We start from the raw sequence: 23,494 nt of genomic DNA on the forward strand, positions 1-23,494 counted from the left end.
TAGGCGTAATAACAACAGTAAGTGCAAATAAAGGAATTGAAACTGTGGAACGAATTTTACGAGTGGTTTTACGTGCCGGTATAATAAGGGGCGAAAGTGGAATAAAATTTATATCGAAACTTCTTTATCATTAAAAATGTTTAAAAAGACGCCACAAAATTGCGACGTAATGTGACTTCAAACACAAGCAACCCTAGAAAACTTGAGGTTATCGTTATGTAGTGCACAAATATACAACTGAAATCTTTGTTTAAATCTATTTAAATAGATGGCGGACCAAACAAAAAAGAACATTTTTTATTGGTACAGCGTACCAAATAACATAATATAATCAGTTTTAAATAGATAGTGTGCATTATGTCCAATTGTAATACAATAGTTTACTTCTAAATTAAAAAAGTATAAGTAAGTTTTGCGGCACACATAAGACTGTCTCGAAGTTCGGAATTACCGCTTAATAATACAATCCTTAAAACTCTATCAAGATTTAGTTTTTCTTTTACAACAGGTAAAACTACATTCCTCTGGTTTTGCTAGAGCGAAAAGCAAACGGCACCGCCCTTTCTCAGCAAGTTGCATCAGCGACAGAAACTTCAAGGCCAAGTCGTTGTGTCCGATTTGAACTTGAGTGTCAAATTACAAAGTCCCGAAAGTTGCCGACGATTTGTGCTGCTCGAAGTGGATCTCGCGTTACCAGCTTGCCCTTAACTGAAACGAGTCTAGAAACGACTTTAATGGTTTTTCTGTCGCCGTATTCCAAGCAAGCGTAACCCACTTGATTGTGCGTCATACCGACTGTGTCAATACCCCGCGACCCTGGAGCCCTGGGTGACATCTGACACCCCAGTTGGGTGGCATTGAACCCCAGGTCATGACCCCCTGGGAGCGCCAACCCCCCCTACAAGGGGTAATTTAATACCTGGCGTCGAAAACTCGAAGGTGGCACGGCTTGGAATCCTATAGAATTAATGCGAACAAGATACAGGTTTTGTTGGTAATCTTTTGATAGCTAAATGAAAGGTCCGTTGATTTTCCCACACAGTCTCTGCTCTTATAAGTCTGCGCCGAAATTGGAGAACGAAACCGCACCTTTATTTGGTGTTAGTTAAACATTTTATGAAGTATATTACAACCACTTGTTGACGTATTTGTTTCTCAGAAATACTTTCCGTAGTAAATTATGTTGTTATTCTTATTTTTTTAATCTGGTAAATATATGTAATAAATTCTGTAACAAACATCAAGTTTATCGACCAATGAATACATAAGTATCTAAATAAGGCGGCCGTTCGAGAATTTTTGATAGAAATAGGCCTGATACCAGATACAGACTGGACTAGACTTTTTCTTGCAATGCTTACAATGTTAATACACTTCTATAATGCCTCCTTTAACAGGATGCTCTAACTTCCAGACGGTCTTTGGCCTGATGTTTGACTACTGATTGGGACCGTAGTGCCCATAGACCCGTTTGGAAAGTATGGTAGGTCTCGCGGAAACATGGACAAAAAATCAAGTGTAGCGTAAAGGAAAGCGGGTGTAGATTTTATTTTGGGGTGCAGATTGGGTTCGTTGGAAAAAAACTCGCTTTCCTTCCCATACTTTCCACAGAGGCGCCATAGATCCAACACCTCTCCCAGCTTACGTATGCGGCGCTGGTTCTATAAGAGGCACTTTGTTAGGAAATGCTGGGAACCTTTAGCGAAATGTCATCCCAGGCTTTAAACATGGTCACGTCCTTTCTTTTCACACACACCTTAAACTAGCGACTTGTTTCACACGCAGCCCATATCACGTGACCCGTGTCCGTGCCATCGTCGTCCTCTCATCCGCTCTAACTGTAAACATAACCCACCTCCATGGGAATCCCCTTTGTTGAGATTGATCCAACTCAGTATAACGTCAAGAGTAAGGTTTCAAATCAGGGTTAAAAGTGGAATAATTTTTTTGCCGAGGTGCTTGAAAGTTTTAAAGATTACGTCACAAAGTCACGTCACAGCAGAAGTCCAAAACAAGTCAAAGGAACCCTGAGGTTTTTGTTTGATGTAGTGCACAAATATAGGCTATATCTGAAATCTTAGTTTAAAGACATTCAAGGGGATGGCGGGATGGCCTGGTAAAAAATAACATGTTTTACCGGCGCTGCATAAGTGAAAATATTCCTGCTTTGGAATGCCGTTCCGACAGCAATCCTTTAAATATGACGCCTTTGCTAACTAAGCAAAATTGAACAAGCTGATATGGTGCAATGGAAAAATAAAGCCTACTTATCTTTGATTTTTAATTAATAAATATACTCTTTCAAACTAGAAAACGCCGAAACATTAAATTAGTTTATTAGAAGCCATTTCGTTATTCAAGTATAAAAACAATCGCTTGGTTGATAACCTCACCCAAAAAAAGTATAGTACTTAAAGCATTTTCCTTGTTTTTTTTTGTTTTTTGTTAAAACAAAATTTTAACACCTATCTAAAATATAAGATTGAACATGAATTGTAAAAAAATGGGATCAAAGATAACTTTAAATAAAAGTAAGATATAGTTATAGTGTACTAAATTGAACAATTTAAACTAAATTTGCTTTGTGTAAACCCAAAACCATAGAAATATAAACTGGCGCGATAATTTCTATGAAAATGACCTTTAACCTGTTGTGCAACCGGTTATGCGCATGCGCAGTAGAAATCTCGCACCAAGAATCGTTTTCGCTACGTTTTGTCTTTGTTTGTCAAATTAAAATCAGTCGCTGACTTTACATTACTTATTGGATTGCTAGTAGTTTTAAGGTGGGTTATTATTATAGAAAAGCATGGATTTTCCATTGCCAAACGGTTTTTTAGAGAACCTACCTTCGTTTTTCAGCAGTAGTGACCCAGTGATGTCGGAAGTTGGTCAAAATATCTCGTTTAAACGCCTTTCTGGCCTGACTCCACCGTATGACGGGAGTGAAATGTCTTGCGAATCTGATGACGAGTTCGAAAACGCCAAAGAACTGTTTTCCGAGCTTCATGATGTCGAACTTTACAGCGACGAGATTCAAGCCCAAGACGAGCTTTCAAATCATTCCGACGATTTTGTGGAGAAGCCTCAGCCTGAAAAAGTGGCAACTAGAGCAAAACGAAAGGTTTCAGAGTCAAAAATCTATGCGCCCGTCGCCAAAAGGGCCAACATTGTTGTAAAAACTCGACCAGAAAAACCGGCACCTACTACAGTTCCTAAACAACATGCGAACAATCACAATGCCTTAATGGCTCGTCGTAACCGCGAGAAGAAAAAGCAATTTATTTCAGAGTTGCAGTCTGCTGTTAAAATCACAACTGATGAAAATCATCATCTCAAAAGCAAAGTTCAATCGCTCACTGAAAAAGTGGACGAGCTCGACAAAGAAGTAAGATTTCTAAGAAGTGTGCTTCACAATCAAAGTGCCTTATCTAAAGTTTTAACAGCTGTAGCCGCTACTCCTGGTGTTAGGGTGACCGGTTCACTCGGTACTGCAAAACCAGGAATTTCCGACCACGATTACTATGTTAAATCACAAATTCCTGAACAAAAACCCACGATTGATAATAGTGGGGTTTGTTTACACGTTTCTGGTGGAAATGTTTCCTTCGAACTTTGCCATAAATGCAATGAAAGCCACAACGAAACTAAACCCAAACAATCCAAAAAGAAGAGATAAAGTTCTGGTTGAAAATCCTTCAAATGGGACGGAAAGAAAAGAAACTGAGCTTTGAAATGGTCGGTTTTAACAAACCTTGTTATGTACTACTTACATTGTTCTTTCAATTTTTGTAGCTTTTTTATAGTTTTCTGGCAATAACGTGGCAAGCATTATGGTTGTGGTTTATTGTCGCTGTGTATTTGTATTACGCTCGTATTTCTTTTTGATAGGTATCAACAAAACCTGAAAGATGAACAACTCATTTTCTTCCTTCTACCTTAAAATGTCGGTTAAAGTTTTACATAGCTTGTTCTTATTGTAAATACTTAAAATTAAAGATATAACTTAAAAAAAACTAGCATTTCCACAATTTCTAACTAATATTGAGAAAAACAATATCATTTTATACAACCTTAGCCTATTTATAACGACTTACAAAATGTCTAGTAACATTTTGGAATCTATATTACACTGAACTATTTTGCAACAGGTTATCCTCACCTTTCCGTCAAACCGAAAACGGTGGTCTCCTGAAATAACTAAAAAAACAGTGAAGTATAAACCGTATCGATTGAAATACTGTCATTCTACTTTAAACTCTTAGCAACTTACTAATTGTATATCGAGTTGTATGTTCACAGGTCTCTACACGCCGAGAAATCATGCCAAGGAGTAAAATATGGAAAGTCTAGGTACGGTATATGATATCATATTCATATGCCAATGTGTTTGCTGTTGTTTAAAGTGTTTGAACCAGTTTAAATCACTAACTTCTCTTTTAGCCTAACCAATGCTTGCCACAGCTGCCATTTTTGAAAATCTTTGGAGCGTCTCTACTGTAAGTTCAAAACCAAACTATGTCTTAAAGTGTTCGTTTTTATCTTTTTTTGTTATTGGTAACATTGTGTTGCAACAAAACTTAGTCTTTCTGAACCGTTGGAAATATGTTTTATTTTGGATTAGACTTGTTTTGTTTCAACATTAAGTAGCCTTTTAAGTTTTTTCGTTCTGCGTCAATTTATTTCCTTTTTTCTGGTGTGTGTATATTTTGTATAAACATGTCAGTCACTATAATTGTGTGAGATGTTTTCAAACCTAGCTTAGATTATATGTGGTTTGATAGTTAATCCTCATAAAAGTGAATATCTGAGAATGTGGGGCATTGTTGTTTAACAACCTATTTGTACAAGTCTTTAAAAAAAGTGTATGTTTTCCCAAAAGTCTAATTTATGAAGTCCAACTCAAGTTATGTGTTTAAAAAGTGCCATTAAAAACATTTAAAGATTAACATTGTTTTAACCGAGACATGTATACAATTTTGTTTTTAAGTAAACTCAAAAAAAGGTTGAGCAATCCAATTTTCAGTTTTAAAAACCAGCAATTTTTTTATTGTCTGGCACCCTGTATTATTAACGTGCTGCAAGATCAGTGATCATAAACATGTGTGCAGTGACACCATAAACAGGTGTGCAGTGACGCACTAGTGTGCCGAGGACAGATCCTTAAGTGTGCTGTGAAACTCTAACTTTGTAAAATAACCTGCATGTGCAAACTATGTATTGGAAAACTTGCATTATTAAGATGTCTAACTTTTGCTTTTCCATGTATTAATGGAGATTGTCAAGTATTGTTATTTTGAGAGGTGCTCCAAAAATGCCTTAGCGTGGAGCAAGCCAAAAGAGTTTAAAAAACCACTGGTTTAGAAGCATATACACACTGCTATAACCCCCTCCACACCAAACGTTACTCTTATCTGTTAACCCTAACCCATGTACTGTTCAAGCTATGTGTAGTAATAGTTATTTAATAGCTGATACTAAAAACTCCCACTTCGGTCAACAAAGACCTCGATTCACACAATACAAATTATCAAACCAATTAAATTAAAAGAGAAATTATTTCCTTTTTATGCAAAATAGTCTAGCGCAGGGGTGCGCAACGTGCGGCCCGCGTGCATGCGTCAATAAAGCGATTTTTGAGGCAAAAAATTCATTTATTTTTAATAGGGAAAATTCTCATTTTTATGGCAAATCGTACACCTGGAAAGTTTTTATACGTTGAAGAATAGATTGAAGTTCATGTTAAGACTTCTAAATCCGATTTACGACGCAAATAAAACCGGCAGATGTAAAAAACGTCAAAAGTGACCCACTGGTTCCACATTTCCCCCATGGCACTGCTCTCGCTTTCTGTATGGTAGTCCTTTCTCTATAGCCTTAAAAGATTATTGAAAAATATATCTAAATGAATGCGTACAATAAACAACTTAAAAATGCATAGGAAAGCTTCGGTCAGATTTAAAGCAAGTTGGTAGATTATCAGTTCTCATTAATATATTTGCCTGATGAATCACCTACTCCAATGGGGTTTATCGGGTTCTGAATACAAGTCCACGCAGTTTGGTTGGCTGGTATGGTTAAGCCGGCAAGCACAACCGCTGTATTAACTAGACAAGACTGACATAAAATGTTTACAGTATGAGAGTTAAATATTTGGGCTTGCGAAAGTGATTAATATCTTACCACTCAGGCCGGAAGTTCTTGGGAAGCGGTGTTTTTGGGATTTCTACAAAACTGTATGCTAAAAAGTTTTTAAAATATTCCTTGACGTCACATCAAAGGGGGATAACAGCGCCAAAAAGCGTGAAACCGCAATACGATAAATTACATTACATGTGATTATACATTAATTATTACTTAATACGCTACAGATGTAATTTGGCCTAGAGGTCAAGTTTTAACCACATCATATCTTTTACAAAAATACTTAGGCCTACCGGTGCATTAAGTAGTGAGAAACCTGCTGTTGAACAATACATTTACATTCCTTCTTAATTACTCTCCAAGCCGTTATTCCTGTAAAATTAGGTAGGCCTATAGTGACACAAATAAAACTAAATTATTTTAAGTAATTTAACTTTTTTAAATTGGTCTGAGGCCCATCTTAATTTTTTCCTTGGCCTACCATTGGCGATGGCCCACTGCTGGCTATAAACCGCTGTCCTAGTGTTTGGTTAATTAGGGAGTTTCGATGATAACCTTGATATAAGACGGCAACCAATCTGTCGGCAGGAACCAATAAAATTACCTGAGGTCTCTGAAAAAAGCCAACTTACCTAAAAACTCCAAAAAATATAAATAATTTTGGGTTAGTTAGTAAAATAAAGTGCGGCAGAAATTTACCACAGAACAGCGTTTAACGAACTGTCATTTTGCGCAACATTTTTACGTTTAAACAGTTTATACAAAACCGAAGACGACGCCTCATCATCGCGTTGTTGAATATAAAAGTGTTTAACAATACAAAGGCATTTTTTTACGCGAGACGCAAGTGCGTCTTTTTAATATAAAAACTACTTGTTTTGACGTAACTTGTGGCATCATCCCTAAATATGTTTTCATGAGTTCTCAAAGTTTCTAAATTTCCTTTTATGTCACTGCAGGAAAATAACGTAATTTCGAAACATAGCAATTTACAGGTTTACTACAGTCGGTTACAAGAAGCATTTTGATTGTATTGTTTCGCAAAATGACATTTAGTCACACTGCAATCAATTGAACTGAAAATATTTGGAGACAAACCCTTAGCAACGATTAGAAAAATTATTTCACAGTTAACGAAACGAAAAAAGGAAAAAAGGAAGAATGAAAAAGTTGAACGTCAAAAACATGTTTAAATCTTATTACATAAATCTCACGTACTTTTACCAATTTTTATGATAAACTTTCAAACGAATTTTAGTATTTTTTAACATTTTTTTTGCAAAAGAAAAACTGATAGTTAAACGCAAAAGTGTAAATTCAAAATCAAGATTGTCAGACTTAAATCTCTGATAATCCTTGCATAACGCTTTGCATCATCCTTACTACTTCTCACAAAATGTGAAAAAAAACAATAATGAGAAATGAAGTTAGAAAAATAACAATTCGCAACCAAAATAAACACATTTAAACAACAAAAATCCGTACTTTAAAGTTCAAAGTATTCTCGACTTAAATTCTTTGAGAAACTAAAGTTGAACCTCAGATAAATTAAATTCGTTTTTCATGAAACTTTCAAGTCTTCGCTTGACCTTGAGTCGTTCCTCAGAGGTCAAAGGTGAACAGAGAAGTGGATTGGAAGTTATTTTCCTCATTTTGCAGCCTTGCTTGAATAACTACACAAACATAGATGATTTATAAAAACAAAGATATTGTTGACAAATATTCACATATATTGAAAAAGTATAAATGTCATAATATATGGTGTCATTATATTAAATACAATCAATAATTAAAAAAATCAATTAAGAGTATTGCAACAAAATAAAAACAGACTGGCATGCATCTTTCAAACATGGCTGTTAATAATAATGTTTTTTTAAACATCGTTATAAAATTCTTACCCTTTCTGCATCCGACATTTTTCTTCTTCTTAGCGTCGAAATGCTGAATATAATTGCTTCAGGAAGAAAAACTCCAAATAAAAGGTCTTTTTGTCGCACAAGGCCGCTAACACTCCTTGTGAAAATAACATAGTTCATGTTTGATTTATATAATCCTGGACATACATTAATAGCAGGGGTTCTTAAACTTTTTTTACCGCGGACCCCTAAAATTTTCTTCCATCTCGCGTGAACCACTGTAGGCAAAACAATTTAAAAAATGACGTCACACGACATATAGACTCATAATTTGCTGATTTTGGTCCAAAAATGTGAAAGTGAAATGGAGTCTAAATACATTCAGTGCAAAACCGTTTTGTTTTTAATTAAATTGATTACCTCTTAAATATACACTAATATTTCAATTAGACCTTCATTGACCCCCTAAAACTACTTCACGGACCCCAGCTTAAGAACCCCTGATCTAGAGGTTTTAAAAATTTGGAATATGTAGTTAATCTCACTCACTTTACTTCATCCTGAATGAATGTGTGCAGATAATTATAGGTCTCCTTCAATTGTGATTGGTCCTCAAAGTAAATGTCATCACTACAGCAGTTCACTTTACTCGGGGAACATGAACTCTGCCATTTCTTGAAAAACAGCTCCATTCTAAACAAAATAAGCATCACTAAAATTATCGCTCTGTTAAAAATGTTCCATGGAATATTTAACTTTTTTAGCGCGCCGTTAGATAAAAAAGTCATATTTAAAAACACAAAATTCAAAAAAGTCTGGAGATGTTGTAACTTTTCTAAATTTGTAAACAACCTGCCTTTCCTATGCATGCACAACCAAGTGGCTTAAGTTGAGTGTGTTGCTTCTCGTGAATTTAAGAACAACTGGCGACATTTAGCAAATATACTTATATTGTATTATTCTCAAACTGCTTTCGGCAAAACACAAAGATTCCCCCAAAAAAGCATGTCGCATTAGTTTTTTAGTAGTTGTTTGAAAAAAAAAAGCCATGTGACTTAAATCCGCAGTATTACATAGATGATAATATGGCATATTTTTATTGCCTTTCCATGCTATAAAAGTGAGTTATAATTGTTTTAGATTGCTAAGCAATAATATATTTTTTAAAAATGCGCCGCCAATTTTTAGAATTTTTTTAGTCTGACACAAGCTGAAAAGTTTGAGAACCACTACTGTTCTTCTGTACACATGAAAAGGGATTTTCAGTAATTACACAACAAAGACAATTCCAGATGCCAAGTAGTTCGGGTCATAGCGCTGATCCCACAAAGTATTTTTGGCCTATGCTTATATTGAATAAAGATACCTTTACTTCTATGTGCATTCATTTAGTCAGATCAAAAAAGCGCATAAATTTAGAACATTTTTAATATACTATATAAATACATATACTTGCCGTTTGGAGGGAATTTTTTTGTTAAATATTTCCATTAAGCGTTGACAGCAGTTTCCACCCACAATGTAACTAACTATGTCTTTATTCTTGTTGTTGAAAGCATTTAAAACAATGCGATATCGTTTTTCCTCCAGCTTTCCCCATTTAATTTTTTTCAAAAATGGAGAGGAACAATCGTCAATTTCACTCGCGGAATCGGAAGATATTTCGACCACTTTGTTTATGTTGCTTGGCTTAATTTCAGCGACAAAACTCTCATGGTTTGATCCTATGGAGAGTTCACCATCTGAAATTTCCATAATATCAGAGTTTTTCGTTACAGATGGTATCTCAACAGTCTTTTGTTTTGTAACAATGTGCTCAGGGTCCGAGTCATTCGACAAATCATCATCAGAAGTTACTGTGAGATCTAGATTTGTCTCTTGAGATAATATTGAGAGAGTGTTGTGTTCTGCGATGCATTTTTTCTGGCACAAGGACAGGCCGTCTGTTGCAAAGAAGCGCAGAATTTCCTCATCGTTGTCAAATGATTGATTGAGTTTCTCATGTGCATAAGTTTGAGCAAGATCCACAGCTTTGCAAAATGTTGACAGCGATGAGCTTTTGGAATCCGTTTGACCCTAAGCGAAAAATATTACACTTGAGAAAAAAAAAAAATTTTATTTTTTAAATTATTAATGTGGAAGTTAGATGTAATTATGCTCTGCCTGTAACAGTAAAAAATCAATATATAAATAAACAAATATTGAATCAACTTTGATGCCTGTGACAACTTAATCATTATAATAATCCACAAAAAATAACAACTTTTCTCAGCATAAGTTCATTTTTAATAAAACAAAGTGGAAAAAATAAGTAAAAATAATTTAAAATGAAAAAGTTCAGCCTGTTACCAGTTTTGTATCAAATTTTCTGTTAAATTCTTTTCCTTGGTCTATTAAAGTTTTATTATTTTTTGCGTTAAATCTTTTCACTTTAGCAGATGAAGAGTTGTATTTGAATGCTCTTTCACCCTTTTCAAATCTAAAAACAAACATTACATTGTTTTTTCATGTTAGCAAATTTATATGAAGTTACATGCAGCACACACTTATTATAAAGCAGAAATAGAACTTTGATGTGCTTCTTTTCAACTTCCTTGACAAATGCTGGCCAATAGTAAATGTGACAATTGTCTTTAATCCAAACAAGGTCTCCCTTCTGTAATGGTGCGTCTGGCGTAGGCAAAGAACTAAGACCCTTGAAAATTTTAAATAATATTCAAAAAAATGCAAAATAAAGAAAAAACCTAATAAATACACATTTATTTTATAACATATAAAAACATGTTGTTGTGAACAGCGCACGGGCATGTTTGCAAATATTTAAGATGTCCAAAATATTAAATTTATTTACAATTGTAACAAGGCTTTGAATTTTTTGTATTTTACACAACAATAAATTATTATCTGTGTAGATTTATACAAACTAAAAAATAAATCACATTTTAAATGTTGATAAATTTTCTGATCTGAAATTTTATAACTGTGTTTGCCATAGCAAATTATTCCCAATATACAATTTATTCATATATATATTTAAATTTAGCTTTTTCAAAAAGTATTCATACATTTTAAATACATACAAAATATCTGTCTATAGTTTTATACAAACCTCTGGAAGGTCACAATCATTATCTGACTCATCTGAGGGACAATCTTCATTCACAAAAACAGAATTGTCTAAACAAAAAAGTTGTTTAGCAATAAATACAACAACATACATCATATCAAAAATAATAAACACTTAATCATCAATAGACATTACAAAATCAAATTTCCGCTAAATTAAAAAAAATACTTTTTGAAAGCAATAAAGTTGAAATAAAACAAATAATTTTGTTGTCGTAACAGTGTGGTGGAGATTGGAAAGTTTGGCCTTAGTGCAGTTGCACCCTTAACGGTTGACGTATCCGCACATTTGGTGGAATATTGCACTGAATGCATTCAGCTGCAAACAGTCATCCAAGCGCCAAAAGATTAGTCAAACTTAAACTGTATTTACAGTAGTATCTAATTTACTGTCTTATTTGAATATTTATGCAGCCATGAAATTTTAGAATGCATAAACATCTTCCCCATACAATGTCACCAGTCTACATTTTCTGTCAAATTTCCTACGTTGTGACAGGTGCACACCCGAGATCTCAGTGTTAAGTACCATGAAATGCAAGTGGCAATGTTCAAAGTTTCCAATCTGGTGTTTACTGACATTTTAAATGAACCTACCTAAAACATTTGAGTTTGAAGTTTCTGCAAAACTAGTAGATTCAGAATCTTCTTCTAGCGATACTTCGGGAAGTGGAGAAGTTTTCTTCTTCGCAATTTTCCTTTTTTTAACTTTAGATTTTGGAGAAACTTTCAGCTTCCTTTTAGCCATTTTATATTGATAATATACGACTTTTCATAAAAATATACCTAATTTGAAAATTAAATTAGAATTTAGCGCTTGTCTAGAATCCTTCCACATTTTTAGAGCAACGAAACAAGCTGCAAAAATTTAAATTGTAAGGAATAAATAAATATATTAGTAATAATTGACCCAACCGAACCCAAATGCTAATTTGCACCCTAACCTGAATAATGTTAGCAATATAAACCCCAAGATGAAAATGTGTTAGGATTATAGACATTTTTAAGCAAAGTTTGGCAAAATTAATAAAACAGATCGTAACAAAATACTAGAAACTTACAGATTTCTGTCTGAAAATAGTCGGTTGTGTAGCAATTTCATATCTTCCAGTAATACTTTTTTTCATTAAATTTGCCTGGCCTTAACTGTATACTACTTTATTTTTCCATAAACTGGAGACTTTGGAAGAAAACAATGTTTGCCAAAATATTTTCTTGATGTTTGTTCTGTTTACTCAAGCATTACGTTTTACTCAAGCGTAACAAAATTAAAAATCGTAAAATTGTAATCAAAAACAATTTGTTTAAAGGTGCGACATTAATTTTTTACTAAAATCCAGATAAATCAAATATTACAATACATTTTTTAGACCAAATATAGGAGCAACGATTGAAATTATTATTCCCAAATGCAGAGTAATGTTTTTACTTTAAAAGAATAAGCTACACTGTCATGGCATGTTTAACAGTATAATCGGCAAGCCTTTTACCAATATTCAGTGGAATCAGATTGTACCTACGGGGAATAAACTTTAAATCACCTCTTAGTTGAAATACACAGGACCAATAACTTTTATACTAATCATGAAAACTTCATTGTATTTAATGCAAGGTATTGGCTAATAAACATTTTGAAAACATATTCCCCTACAACTTTTTTTTTCTTTTCTTTCCTTCGCTATGATTCTGCGTGGTTTACCACATGAAACGAACTTGATTTGCAAAGTAAACGGCAGTAAACGGCACAATTTGACTGATACGACATCTGCTTTGTGAGCTATGGAAGACGTGGCATTGGCGAAGTGCAAACGACTAACCAGCAGCTGTTTATAAATAACTGCTGACATTTTATGATAGCAAGGCTTCCGCTGCGCAGCACTTTCATTTATCAAGGGTTATCCAACATTGTTCTAACCACGTTTAAGTTACAAAGCCATCTGCTTTGGAAATGTTTTGTATTCAATAGTTGCATTGAAATTTGAACCATCATTTTAAAACGTGTGCAGTAATTTTACGTGTTTGTTCCCAGTTCTGACTTAAGGTAGGCCTACTCGCTAGAATGTTAGATAAAAGTGTTTAATCCTTCATAATATAGAAAAATTAACAAACGTCTTAAATACCAGGGCTGCGGAATCGGAGTAGGAATTTTTTTGGCTGGAATCGACCGCTGGTAAGACTACGCAAATTGCCATAACGGTAAATAAAAGAAAACACAGATATGAAATTTCTACATTTAAGGGCCTCATTCTACTGTCTGTTCGATTTTTCTATTAGTCTGCAATACTGCCAATATAATGCAGAAATTATACATTAACAGTAACGGTTAAATTTGTAGGCTACTTTGTGGCTATTAAACATAATATTTGTAGACGGGCGCTAGTTTCGATAAAATGTGTCAATAAGGGGACGCTGCCCAAAGAGTTTAAGAACTCATGTGGTAAATCTTGAGGCTGAATATTTTCCATCCACGTATAGGCCTATTGTAAGTACGTGAGTTACAGGACAAGCCTATGAGTGGATTGCAGCATATCAACCCTACTTCCGTTGTGTGATGGATAGAATACAGGGGTGTGGGCCAGGGATAAAGTAAAATAAATTTCCTACTGGAACCCATACAATTATTTTGAGATTACGTCCATAATCCAGTGTTTCTCAACCTTTTTCGCGTCGACCTAAATGCTAAGAGTTGAAGTATAACAGCAATAGCATTGACGATTTAATTCTCTTCATTGAAGTTTTTGTAAAACTTAACAAATATGGAATAATATTGATATTTTTCAGGCATGTTTCCGTAATGCTCTTATAACTTTCTTAAACTTTCGAGCAATCTTTCTTAGATCCTATCCTTATAATCCTAACCATGTAACACTACACTGCAGTGGGCGACTCATAGGTTGACAAAAACGATCATAAACAGACCTCAAAGCATGCAGACTTATAATTCCTAGGAATAGCGTTCGATGTCGTGCAAAAATATCGAAAAGAGGGAAACAAACGGGAACACAATAAAACAAAAAAGCAACAATACGACAGTGGCGTAGCCAGGCGAATTTTGGGCTGGCCAAAAAGTTTGAACTTTTTTAGTTTAGCTTTTGCCATTGTATGAGCTGCGTATCGATCACAAATAAATATGCTGGCAAACCGTTTCGAGCAGCAACTTACTGAGTTTTAGCGCAATACTCAAAAACCACTCAACGAGTAAAAACAAATGGTCGATTAGACGGTACTACGACTATTGACTGTTTTTTGTCTTAGTCCGATGTTGCTGTTGTTTTATTTCGGTTTTTTGGCTGGAGTCCAAACAAGCATGTTTTGGGACATGCGAACAGAAAACACATTTTTACCAGAACGGCAACAAGTCTTCAGCGAAACGCCGGCCCAGCTTACTTTATCACCAAAAGCTAGTCAGCAAATAATTTCTGGCAGATTATTACAACGTCAAAATAAACTTAATTACGTATATTTTTTTCGAAAAAAAATTTACCACCGTCTTAAGACCGGTCTATATTTTTTAAATTTTGAAAAAAAAATTAATATTCGAAAAAATATTAATATTCGCCATAAAAATTTCATCCCAGGTTGAAACTAATTTTTTTGAGTAGCGCAGGAGTAAACCTTTTTAATGATGCCTCGCTTGCTATAAATTTGTTGGAGAGTAAGGGCTGCTATGCAGTTGGGACACGACTTGATGAGGCGTGCAACCTTGAAAAACATTTAAACTTAGCGATTGATGCGCACAACTATGCAACAAAAGAGAGGCAAACATAGATGTGGGGACATGGCCTCGTGAAAAAAGGACACCGTTTTAACATAACGGCAACAATTTATTTATCGTAACGCCGTCTGAATCGTAGCGCTTACTTTACCCACTGCTGTCGAGTAAGAAGACAGCTTTAATTTCTAGGCCAAAGTCGGACAAAAGAGTTGTTTTTAACAAACTACGCAGTCCTAGTTATAACATCTTCATCAGACACTAAATAGAGGATTCAAACAAGCCCTGGGTACTTCGTTTTCTAAAAAGCACTGATCAGTGAGTGCGTTTTCAAAATGAGGTTTATTTACAAAGAGAAAGCAGTTTTCGTCAATAGAGAATTATACACAGAAAAAGGTTTTGAACTAGAAAAGGTTTGGATTAGAAAAGAAGGCAATGCTCAAAGAGAAGAGTTAGTAGTCTTGTGATTGTGAGGAGGGGGGTCCAGACTTCTTCATTCCAGTGTGTTTCGGCAGAAGAACCGACTGAATGTTTGGCAGGACGCCTCCCTGAGCTATTGTGACGTTTCCTGAACAAACAAACAAACAACATTCTGGTTATATTTTTAAATATAAACAATTATTGAAATAAGCTATTGTTGCCAGGCATAATATAATGAGTTTAGTTGCTCTTCCGGTTTGAGTCGGTTTTCTTGAGTCGTGGAACATACATTTACGCGCCAGCACCAAGAACGTATATACTGTATAACTAATGCCGATTAGCTATCGCGCGCTCTTACACCAATGAGCGTTGGTGCGAGTTTTTAATCGCACGAATTGTTACTTTTTGATTTATAAAATCTGTTTTACATGTAACGTCAGTATCCTGATGAAGACGTTCTGTTTAGCACGTCGAAACGTCGAGCTATTATATATTCTGCTGGTAGAGCAACACTCTGTTATATAAACAATTATTGTTTTGTATTGGCAAAAAATGTTTGTAGTTGAATCACAAATTATAAGTTTAGGGAAATATAAAAGTTTACTGACTTAACCAACAAGAAACAAAAAGCAACGAAGTGCTGTAGATAATTTAACTTATTTGGTAACAAGATAAGCTCAATTATTTGTTGACTAACACTTAAATGGCAGCTATTTATTCAAACTTTTCCAATACAATATGTCAATTTCAGATGAACTTTTGTTCAATTTAGAGGTTTACTTTTTTAAGAATGTTTGATATTAAAAAATAAATAACTTAATTCTCTGTGACAGTAAAATTAAAAAATGATGTGATTCAAATTTAAAGACTACTGCAAATTTTTGAAAAAACATTGGGTTTTAAAGACTTTATGGCAACACTGTATTATCAATAAAGTTACCATGTAGTATTTAGTCTTAAGATCAAGGATTTATTACCGAGCAAAGTGTTCAGTTCCTCGTCATTTCTGATAGCAAGTTGCATGTGTCGAGGAACAATTCTGGCCTTCTTGTTGTCCCGAGCAGCATTCCCAGCCAATTCCAAGATCTCAGCTGTGAGATATTCGAGCACGCTCGCCAAATATACAGGGGCACCAGCACCTGGATATTAAAATATTTGTTAAATAAGGGTGGATTTGACACTTTATATATGAAATGGTGACTGTTTGACAAATAAATATGGTGATTGTTTTACATTTTTCAAATTAAAATGTTTCTTTTTTACTGCTATTTAATGTAAATCAGGTATAAAGGTTTGAAACAATCCAAGGGTATTCACTATTTACAAATATTTATTAAAATGCCAAATATATAAAAACAATCAAATGCATCAAATAAGAAAATATTCAAGCAATAACATATTTAAACATAGCCTCAGAAAGTGGCTTTTTGTCTAGATAACTTTGGTTACACATAACTTTAGAAATTTAATTTTCCAGTTTTGCATTATTTAATGATTTATCCAATATATATTCAATTTAAATTACTCTTATTAGTTTGGCATGCATACACATTAGGGATTATTTAATTGTCCTCTTAAACAGACTCTTCCTTTTATTAATTTTCAAGTTTTTAGAAAAAAATTATTTCGTTAAACATTTTGTATGTTTAAATGATCACAAGACCATTTCAAAAATACAAAAAAATGTCGACAATTCATTTATTTTTATTACAAACCAATTCTTTCGCAGTAGTTTCCTTTGCGTAGCATTCTATGAATTCGGCCTACTGGGAACTGCAATCCAGCTCTAGAAGATCGGGTTTTCGATTTTACTCCCGCTGGTTTTCCGGTTGACTTTCCTTTGCCTCGTCCAGACATTGTTTCTTGCTTATTGATTGAATAAACTAAAATGCTTTTGACAATATTCTGTGACACAACATTAAAAGTAAATATTTCCAACACAAAAGTTTTTTGGCGCTGGTCTGTATAATCCTACCCCTGACTGCATTTCCACTTAAGCTTATGAGTTTTTTTTTCATACAATCTGTATTGCATACATTGCACTAAACGTATTCCAATGCGATAAATAAGGGTGCACAAGTATTTTACATAATTTGGGTAAAGTTTAGATATTTTTCTGGGAGCACTTTTAAAAGGTAGAAAAAAACTTGCGGGTGCACTTGCCATACTTTCCACAGTGGGTAATATGTAATAACTATAGCAAAGTTAATAGAATCAACAATATATTATATAATATAACGATTTAAATATAACGCCGTTTTTCTGCTAAATATTTATAGTTATGGTCAAAGATACTATATTATTTATTTTTAAGATACTATATTATTGGTTTTACCAGCCAAAAATGCATTTATACTTTGACTTAAAGTATCAAATAGACCAGTCTAAAATTCCGTTCAACTGTTAAAACGATGTTTTTTACACACTCGCTTTAGAAAATCTTAACGTAAAGAAATTTCCGGAAATGTGAATTTGACTTTTGGCGCGTGCTTTTCAAAGTGCACTCAAGCGTTAAGAATGGAAGTTTTACTAAAAATTGTAGGCGGTTTAAAAAAAACACCAAAGTATGGATAAGATTTATTGTTTTTAGATCAATTTATAATTCTTCTACAATGTTTCTTAAAACTCTATAATATATATATTTTTTTTTTCTAGTTCACTTATTTTGTTTTTTTGTTTCTTCTTCCCTAACTTAAAAATAGCATTTTTTGTTTTCTTCCGTTTTGCGTATCTTAAGTGATTTAAAAAAAAGATTGGCTCAACAAAAAATAAACTTAATAATTAGAAGAAATATTGCACTAAAACGTAAACAGCTTTGCTACATCTAATAAAACACTGGAGGCGATATACACCCACAAAACGTATTTAATAAACATGAGAAATTGTTGAAAATTATTATTATTGAGGAATCACGTTAACATTGTAGTTGGAATTACTATAACATGAATACTCTTGTAAAATCGCGTGTTTGTAAAATTTTAAGCTATAGATGAATCTGCATTTTATTTTTATCCCCTTTGAAGTCTGCCTGCCATTCATTTACCTCCTAAGAGCCCAATTGAATTTAGAGAAAAACGTGCAACTTGCTTCAACGAAAACGTGGTATTCTGTTTACTTACCGGTACTTTATAGTTTGCGATTATCACGATAACTTTAAAACTGGTGAACGTTTTGTTTCCTAATAAGAGATCTATTTTTCTTTTAATGGTAACAAGTGCAAAAGACCAAACAAATTGAAAGAAAATACTTCAGTAAACACTGTGTTCGCGGCACTGGTCTAGAATCCTACCACTTCTTTTACAGTAAAGAAAAGAGTTATATGAGAGAATAAATATAATATTAATACTTGACCCGCCCGAACCCAAAATCGCACCCTAATCCAAATAATGTAAGCAATATAAGCCCTGGATGAAAATGTGGTAGGATTCTGGTGCAGTGTTGGATTATATGCTTATGTTGTGGATAAGTGATGGTTTCTGAGTAATTAGGTTTTTTTGGTAACATAATAATTATTCATCCTTTTTTACGATATGTAATTATTATTTTTCCCTAAAATGAACATTCTAAAGTACCTTAATGTAACAAAAATTTGTTCAATACTATTTAAAAGGTGATATAAGATAACAGAAATAATCACATCATTAGTGTTTAATACTTAACTTTTTTAAACAGATGACATTACAAGATTTGGCCGAAAAATTTATTCAGAAATAGTCACCTTTGTATTTCCCCAAATTTAGCCCTATGAAATAACTATCTGTACATAGCGACTTAAGTACTAGGTAAGATATATATATCTTTACAATCATCTGTTTAATAAACATCATCAAATAGCTTTAAACTTAAACCAAATATGTTAAAACTTAAAGTTTTTTTCTGGACTTAAAATTTTCTAAACTTCAAGATAAAAATGTTTGTTGTTGTTGAATGCATCACTAATTTAACAGTTTGAAAATCAATGACATTGTTCCAAGCTTTTGGTACAATGATTTTGTCCAGGTTTTGCTTATTACAAAGTTACATTTGTTTTCATATGGACACATTATTGTCATTATTTGCAAAGGCCAAGGTGGTAGCTTATGATATACATTCAGTGAAATTATTGTGTTTTATAATTTCATTGTATTTTCTCTACATATATATAAAACAGTAACTGTTTGTATCTTTTAATGTTATTAAGTTGAGTGTTTTCTTTTATTTCCATATAGAAATGGTAAAACACAAATTATATGTTATATTTAATTTGACATAAATAAATAAGTATATGTTTGGTTCTACTGATTTTTATTGTAATTGAAGTGAAAACTTCAAATGCATTTTTTTTGCATTCTACTAAAACAACTTTTATTATGTAAAAATTACTTTATCAACAAACCTTTATTTATTTACTCCATCAGAATAAGTGTGGTATATCGCAGTGTTTATATTAGTATTTGTTGCCTTTGTAAACGGCCTTAGACAGCTCATGGATGATAGATTGATGTTTAATGCATGCAAATTGGTTTAAGTTGCTTTACCACCTTTTAATCCGCCATGTTGTTTAGGTTTATTCATTTGGTAAAAACTTGGCACATGTTCACGCAGCAAATGTGCCTAGTATCATCGGCCCATTGCCCGGCGTGACGAGACGATGATCCAATTAGACTTACTACGGCTTAATGCATATTGAGTCTAATCTCATTTGCGCTGCCCGTCGCTCAACCTTTTGCTCGATGCAGGCGCGATTTGTGGGTTGTGTGATGTCCATCAACAAATGACCGCCTAATCTTAACACCACCTTTTCGTCAAACTATATATTCACCGTGCGAGCGTAGTCTTACAGTAAGGTTAAGCTCAGCCGGCCTATGGTTGTTGTGTATCAGTGTTTTCTTTACATTGTGCTCAGTGTGCCTTTAGTGCTCGTGGTAAGGTTTTTTTTTAGATCTGATGCGAGTTTAGAAAAAATAACGTAAATTAAATATTATTGCGGCTGTTGTAAGTTTGAAGAGTCACTAGATACGCGCTTGTTGTGTAGCAGTAGTTTTTATAAGCGTATCTTTATTGATGCTGGTATTGCTTTTCAGGACGAAGTTGGTAAAAATAACGCAGCTGCAATATTATTGCGTTTGCTTTCAGTTTTATATTATTTCTTAAAATCGACCTACAATATCAATTCTGCGTCTAGCGCTTTCAAAGGAGGTTTTCAATTAATTAATTTGGCTCAGATGAGTAACTTACAAGTTCGTATCGAAACGTCTTTATTTAGATGATGTCGATTACTCGACTTATTTGGCTTAAAGATGGTACACAGTGACAGAAATCACTAGATGTGCGGTTAGAATAGGTTTGGAACCACTGCTTTATAGCATAGAACATATACAGGCCTGATATACGACTCTCTTCACCTACACAGCTTAAAGGAAGCGTGGTTAATGGATATTTCCTTCATAACCGCTTTGCGCCGCTGTAGCTGCCCCTGTTGTCGAAGTTTGGCAGAAATGAGAAAAGATAGCTGGACAGGCAGGCAGAGCACTTAATGAGCTGTTTGTGGGTTGACAGATTCAGGTAACCACGTGTGGTTTTGCTTGCTGCTGGTGATGCTCGATATTGATACCTGACATTTTATATTCGATATTCGATATTTTGGACAAAAAGTATCGCGATCCGATCATCCGATACCAATGACGTCATAACAATGCGAAAACAACAGAATGAATAAAATTGTCCCGCTTAAATGTTATTTTTTCTTGTTGTTGGGCTAAAATTTGCTTTGAAGTAAGAAGTTTAGTTACCGTTTATTGCTAACTTATATAATTTTTTTATTTTTTAACTTTTAAGACTAAAATCGTAACGATTTGAGTTTACGATTTCATGGCTAAAATTTCTATATTAATTCGTTATCGGATCGGCACCGATATATATGCATTATATCGGACGAGCATTGATAGCATCACATAGAATCAGGTATCGGCTCCGATCCGATATTATAGGTCATCTTAACTTGTTGCGTGAGATCTATTTTCAATTCCAAACCTATGTGAGTTATTAATCCTAAACCGAAAAAATATTAATTTAATAAATCTAATGCCGAAAAAATATCGGCATATAAGGGAGTTTGATAATGATAAATAAGTTAGGTTTTAACCTAAATCTCTGCTACTGTGATCGTTCGTTGTTGATAAACGAGTTTGTTTAGCCGTCTATCCATGTGTATTGTGTGTGTAACATAGACTATAGTGGTTTTACGAACTAATGTTCCTTAACACTGTTTTGGCAATTTTTGAGCTGCGTTTTCACCAAATCATCACCGTTTTGCTATTTGATTTACTAAAGTCGCACGATTTACTTTATTTTAATGTAGCTCAGACCTAGCCAAAGTACGGCCCGCCAAGCAATATAATCCGGCCCGCGACACTTTTTAATACATTTTTTTTAGGAAAAACTTTTTTTTTTGGGGGGGGGGCAGAATATTTTATTTAATACATTGTAAGGAATCCTCACCTATTCCTACTCTTACCGATGGATCCCACGTTGTATTATGTGTATTCGACATCCTCTTTTGACACCGCCCGCAAAACATTTTCTGTTTCTTATGCGTCGAAATAATTCCAACTCCTAAACTAGTTTTTTGTGGGATCGATTAGTACTCTTCAGTACTACGTACTTAAAAATGTGCTTAACAGCCCCTTACGTAGAAACCCATGGAATGAGTTATCGTTGCTTTTGTCGCGCAAATATTCTTGAAAGATTTCGTCAAAAATCCATCGTCAGTGTCTCCATTCAATTGAATTTATTTTAATTGAAATTAAGAACAGAAGATGACTTTTTATATTTATTTTTCTTTACAACTTTCAAAATAACTGACTTTAATTACGACAGAAAAGTTTAAAAAATATTTTCTTTAATTTGAAGTCGTTATCATTTATTTGCAAGGGCGAAAAGATGTATTTATGACCAAAAAAATAATTTGCCATTACTTTGTGACGAATTTTAAACTGACTCGCAGTAGCGTTAAAATTTCGCAATAGCTTAGCGTCCACTCGCAACAGTTTAGAGACCTTCGCAATAGTTTAATTAACTATCATTGCTTCTACAATGAATAGAGGTTTTTCGTAGTTGTATGCAAATTTGCGTTATGGTGCGGCGATTATATTTAGACGTTTAGACAAGATGTTTGCGATTCGTTCGACACATAACATCACGGAATATTTAGTCAACTACAAAAATAAAGACTCTCACTTCCTTCAAGCGGCAAGTCGCACACAGGCGTGAGTTTAATTAGTGGAGTCCAGTTACTTTGTATAATCACTTGGTTTCGTTATAAGTTGTGCGACGGATGCATTTCAGCTACTTAGAATGGGTTTTTGTGGAACTCGAGCTTAAGGATTCTCGGTATTAGTTTTGTTTTCGATCTTTGGGAAAGTTTGAGTATTTTTGATAAAAGTTGATCAAATGGCGAATGAGTTAATACAGTCACTAGTTTTGTGGTTATACAGCATGCTTATAGGAACCTTTTAAGTTTACACATAATTTGTAATAGAAATCTAAGTGAATATGTTAATCGTTTGATGCTACAACTTATCCTATATATATTGAGTTGTTTCAGTTGTTTTGTGTTGTTCATCGGACACAGTTGTTTAACGAACGCCAAACTTTAAAAGGTCTTGGTAACTATCTTTCGTGTTTAGTTTAAAATTGACACAAATACGTTCGTTAGATGGGATGTGCTTCTTGAGAAAGTAGTTAATTCAGCAAGGTTACGTGGCTCTAGGTCGCTACAGGACTCTACTGATGTAAGATAATCCTTATCGGCCGTATAACAAATATATAGTGTAAATATAGAAGTTGCTCCACCGGGCACTATATCAATAGATGTAATCGCCTTTCTCGAAATGTAATGTGATCCTACAGTCGTGATTTTTAGATAATTTAACCAGCGCTATAAAATAGAATCGTAATAAGAATGCAAATTTTAGGGTTTGACATTTAAATATAAATCCCTAATACCACGAGATCTCTAACATTTTCCGAAGGATTTATAAACAACCAAAAAATTGCGAAATGTTTTCTAGTTTTTTTTAAGCGCCAGTGAAAATCTATGTTTGTCAATAAATGTAACGAATTTGTTTTTAAAGGTAAATATAAACTTGTAAAGGTTTAAAATAAAATAAACGTATTTTGTCTAAACAAAGTTGACACAAAGTTCTTTAAAGGTGTTTGCGTATTGATAAGTCTTTAAATAACGGTGTTTTGT

The 23,494-nt window shown here is 33.9% G+C and overlaps 3 protein-coding genes across 8 annotated transcripts; 1 reads left to right on the forward strand and 2 right to left on the reverse strand.

The window, feature by feature from the left end:
- Nucleotides 1–2,754: 2,754 nt before the first annotated feature.
- LOC146170456 (uncharacterized) lies at nucleotides 2,755–5,019 on the forward strand. Of its 6 annotated transcripts, XR_014494965.1 has the most exons (3): nucleotides 2,755–3,738; nucleotides 3,892–3,946; nucleotides 4,152–5,019. XR_014494965.1 is itself a non-coding variant. In XM_083388759.1 (2 exons), exon 2 carries the CDS (start codon nucleotides 2,879–2,881, stop codon nucleotides 3,677–3,679), a length of 801 nt encoding a protein of 266 aa, XP_083244885.1. In that variant the 5' UTR covers nucleotides 2,755–2,786; nucleotides 2,863–2,878; the 3' UTR covers nucleotides 3,680–5,011. The 6 variants fall into 6 exon arrangements, 2 of the variants coding, with proteins under 2 accessions (XP_083244885.1, XP_083244884.1); XR_014494963.1 differs by having other exon boundaries at nucleotides 2,755–3,946; nucleotides 4,152–5,015; XR_014494962.1 differs by having other exon boundaries at nucleotides 2,755–4,353; nucleotides 4,444–5,014.
- A 2,160-nt stretch (nucleotides 5,020–7,179) lies between these two features.
- On the reverse strand, nucleotides 7,180–12,304 carry LOC146170457 (uncharacterized). Its single transcript, XM_083389295.1, has 9 exons — nucleotides 12,191–12,304; nucleotides 11,727–11,915; nucleotides 11,113–11,180; nucleotides 10,550–10,698; nucleotides 10,353–10,482; nucleotides 9,460–10,079; nucleotides 8,553–8,696; nucleotides 8,046–8,160; nucleotides 7,180–7,817 (listed from the first exon to the last, which is right to left on the reverse strand). The coding sequence occupies exons 2-9, from the start codon at nucleotides 11,875–11,877 to the stop codon at nucleotides 7,671–7,673; spliced, it is 1,524 nt and encodes a 507-aa protein (XP_083245421.1). The 5' UTR covers nucleotides 11,878–11,915; nucleotides 12,191–12,304; the 3' UTR covers nucleotides 7,180–7,670.
- Nucleotides 12,305–15,164: 2,860 nt separating this feature from the next.
- LOC146170458 (histone H2A-like) lies at nucleotides 15,165–17,225 on the reverse strand. Its single transcript, XM_083390872.1, has 3 exons — nucleotides 16,977–17,225; nucleotides 16,239–16,400; nucleotides 15,165–15,409 (listed from the first exon to the last, which is right to left on the reverse strand). The coding sequence occupies exons 1-3, from the start codon at nucleotides 17,116–17,118 to the stop codon at nucleotides 15,294–15,296; spliced, it is 420 nt and encodes a 139-aa protein (XP_083246998.1). The 5' UTR covers nucleotides 17,119–17,225; the 3' UTR covers nucleotides 15,165–15,293.
- Nucleotides 17,226–23,494: the final 6,269 nt, after the last annotated feature.

Source organism: Ascidiella aspersa, chromosome 1 (assembly GCF_963924565.1).
Source record: "Ascidiella aspersa chromosome 1, kaAscAspe10.2, whole genome shotgun sequence".
Classification (NCBI taxonomy): domain Eukaryota; kingdom Metazoa; phylum Chordata; class Ascidiacea; order Phlebobranchia; family Ascidiidae; genus Ascidiella; species Ascidiella aspersa.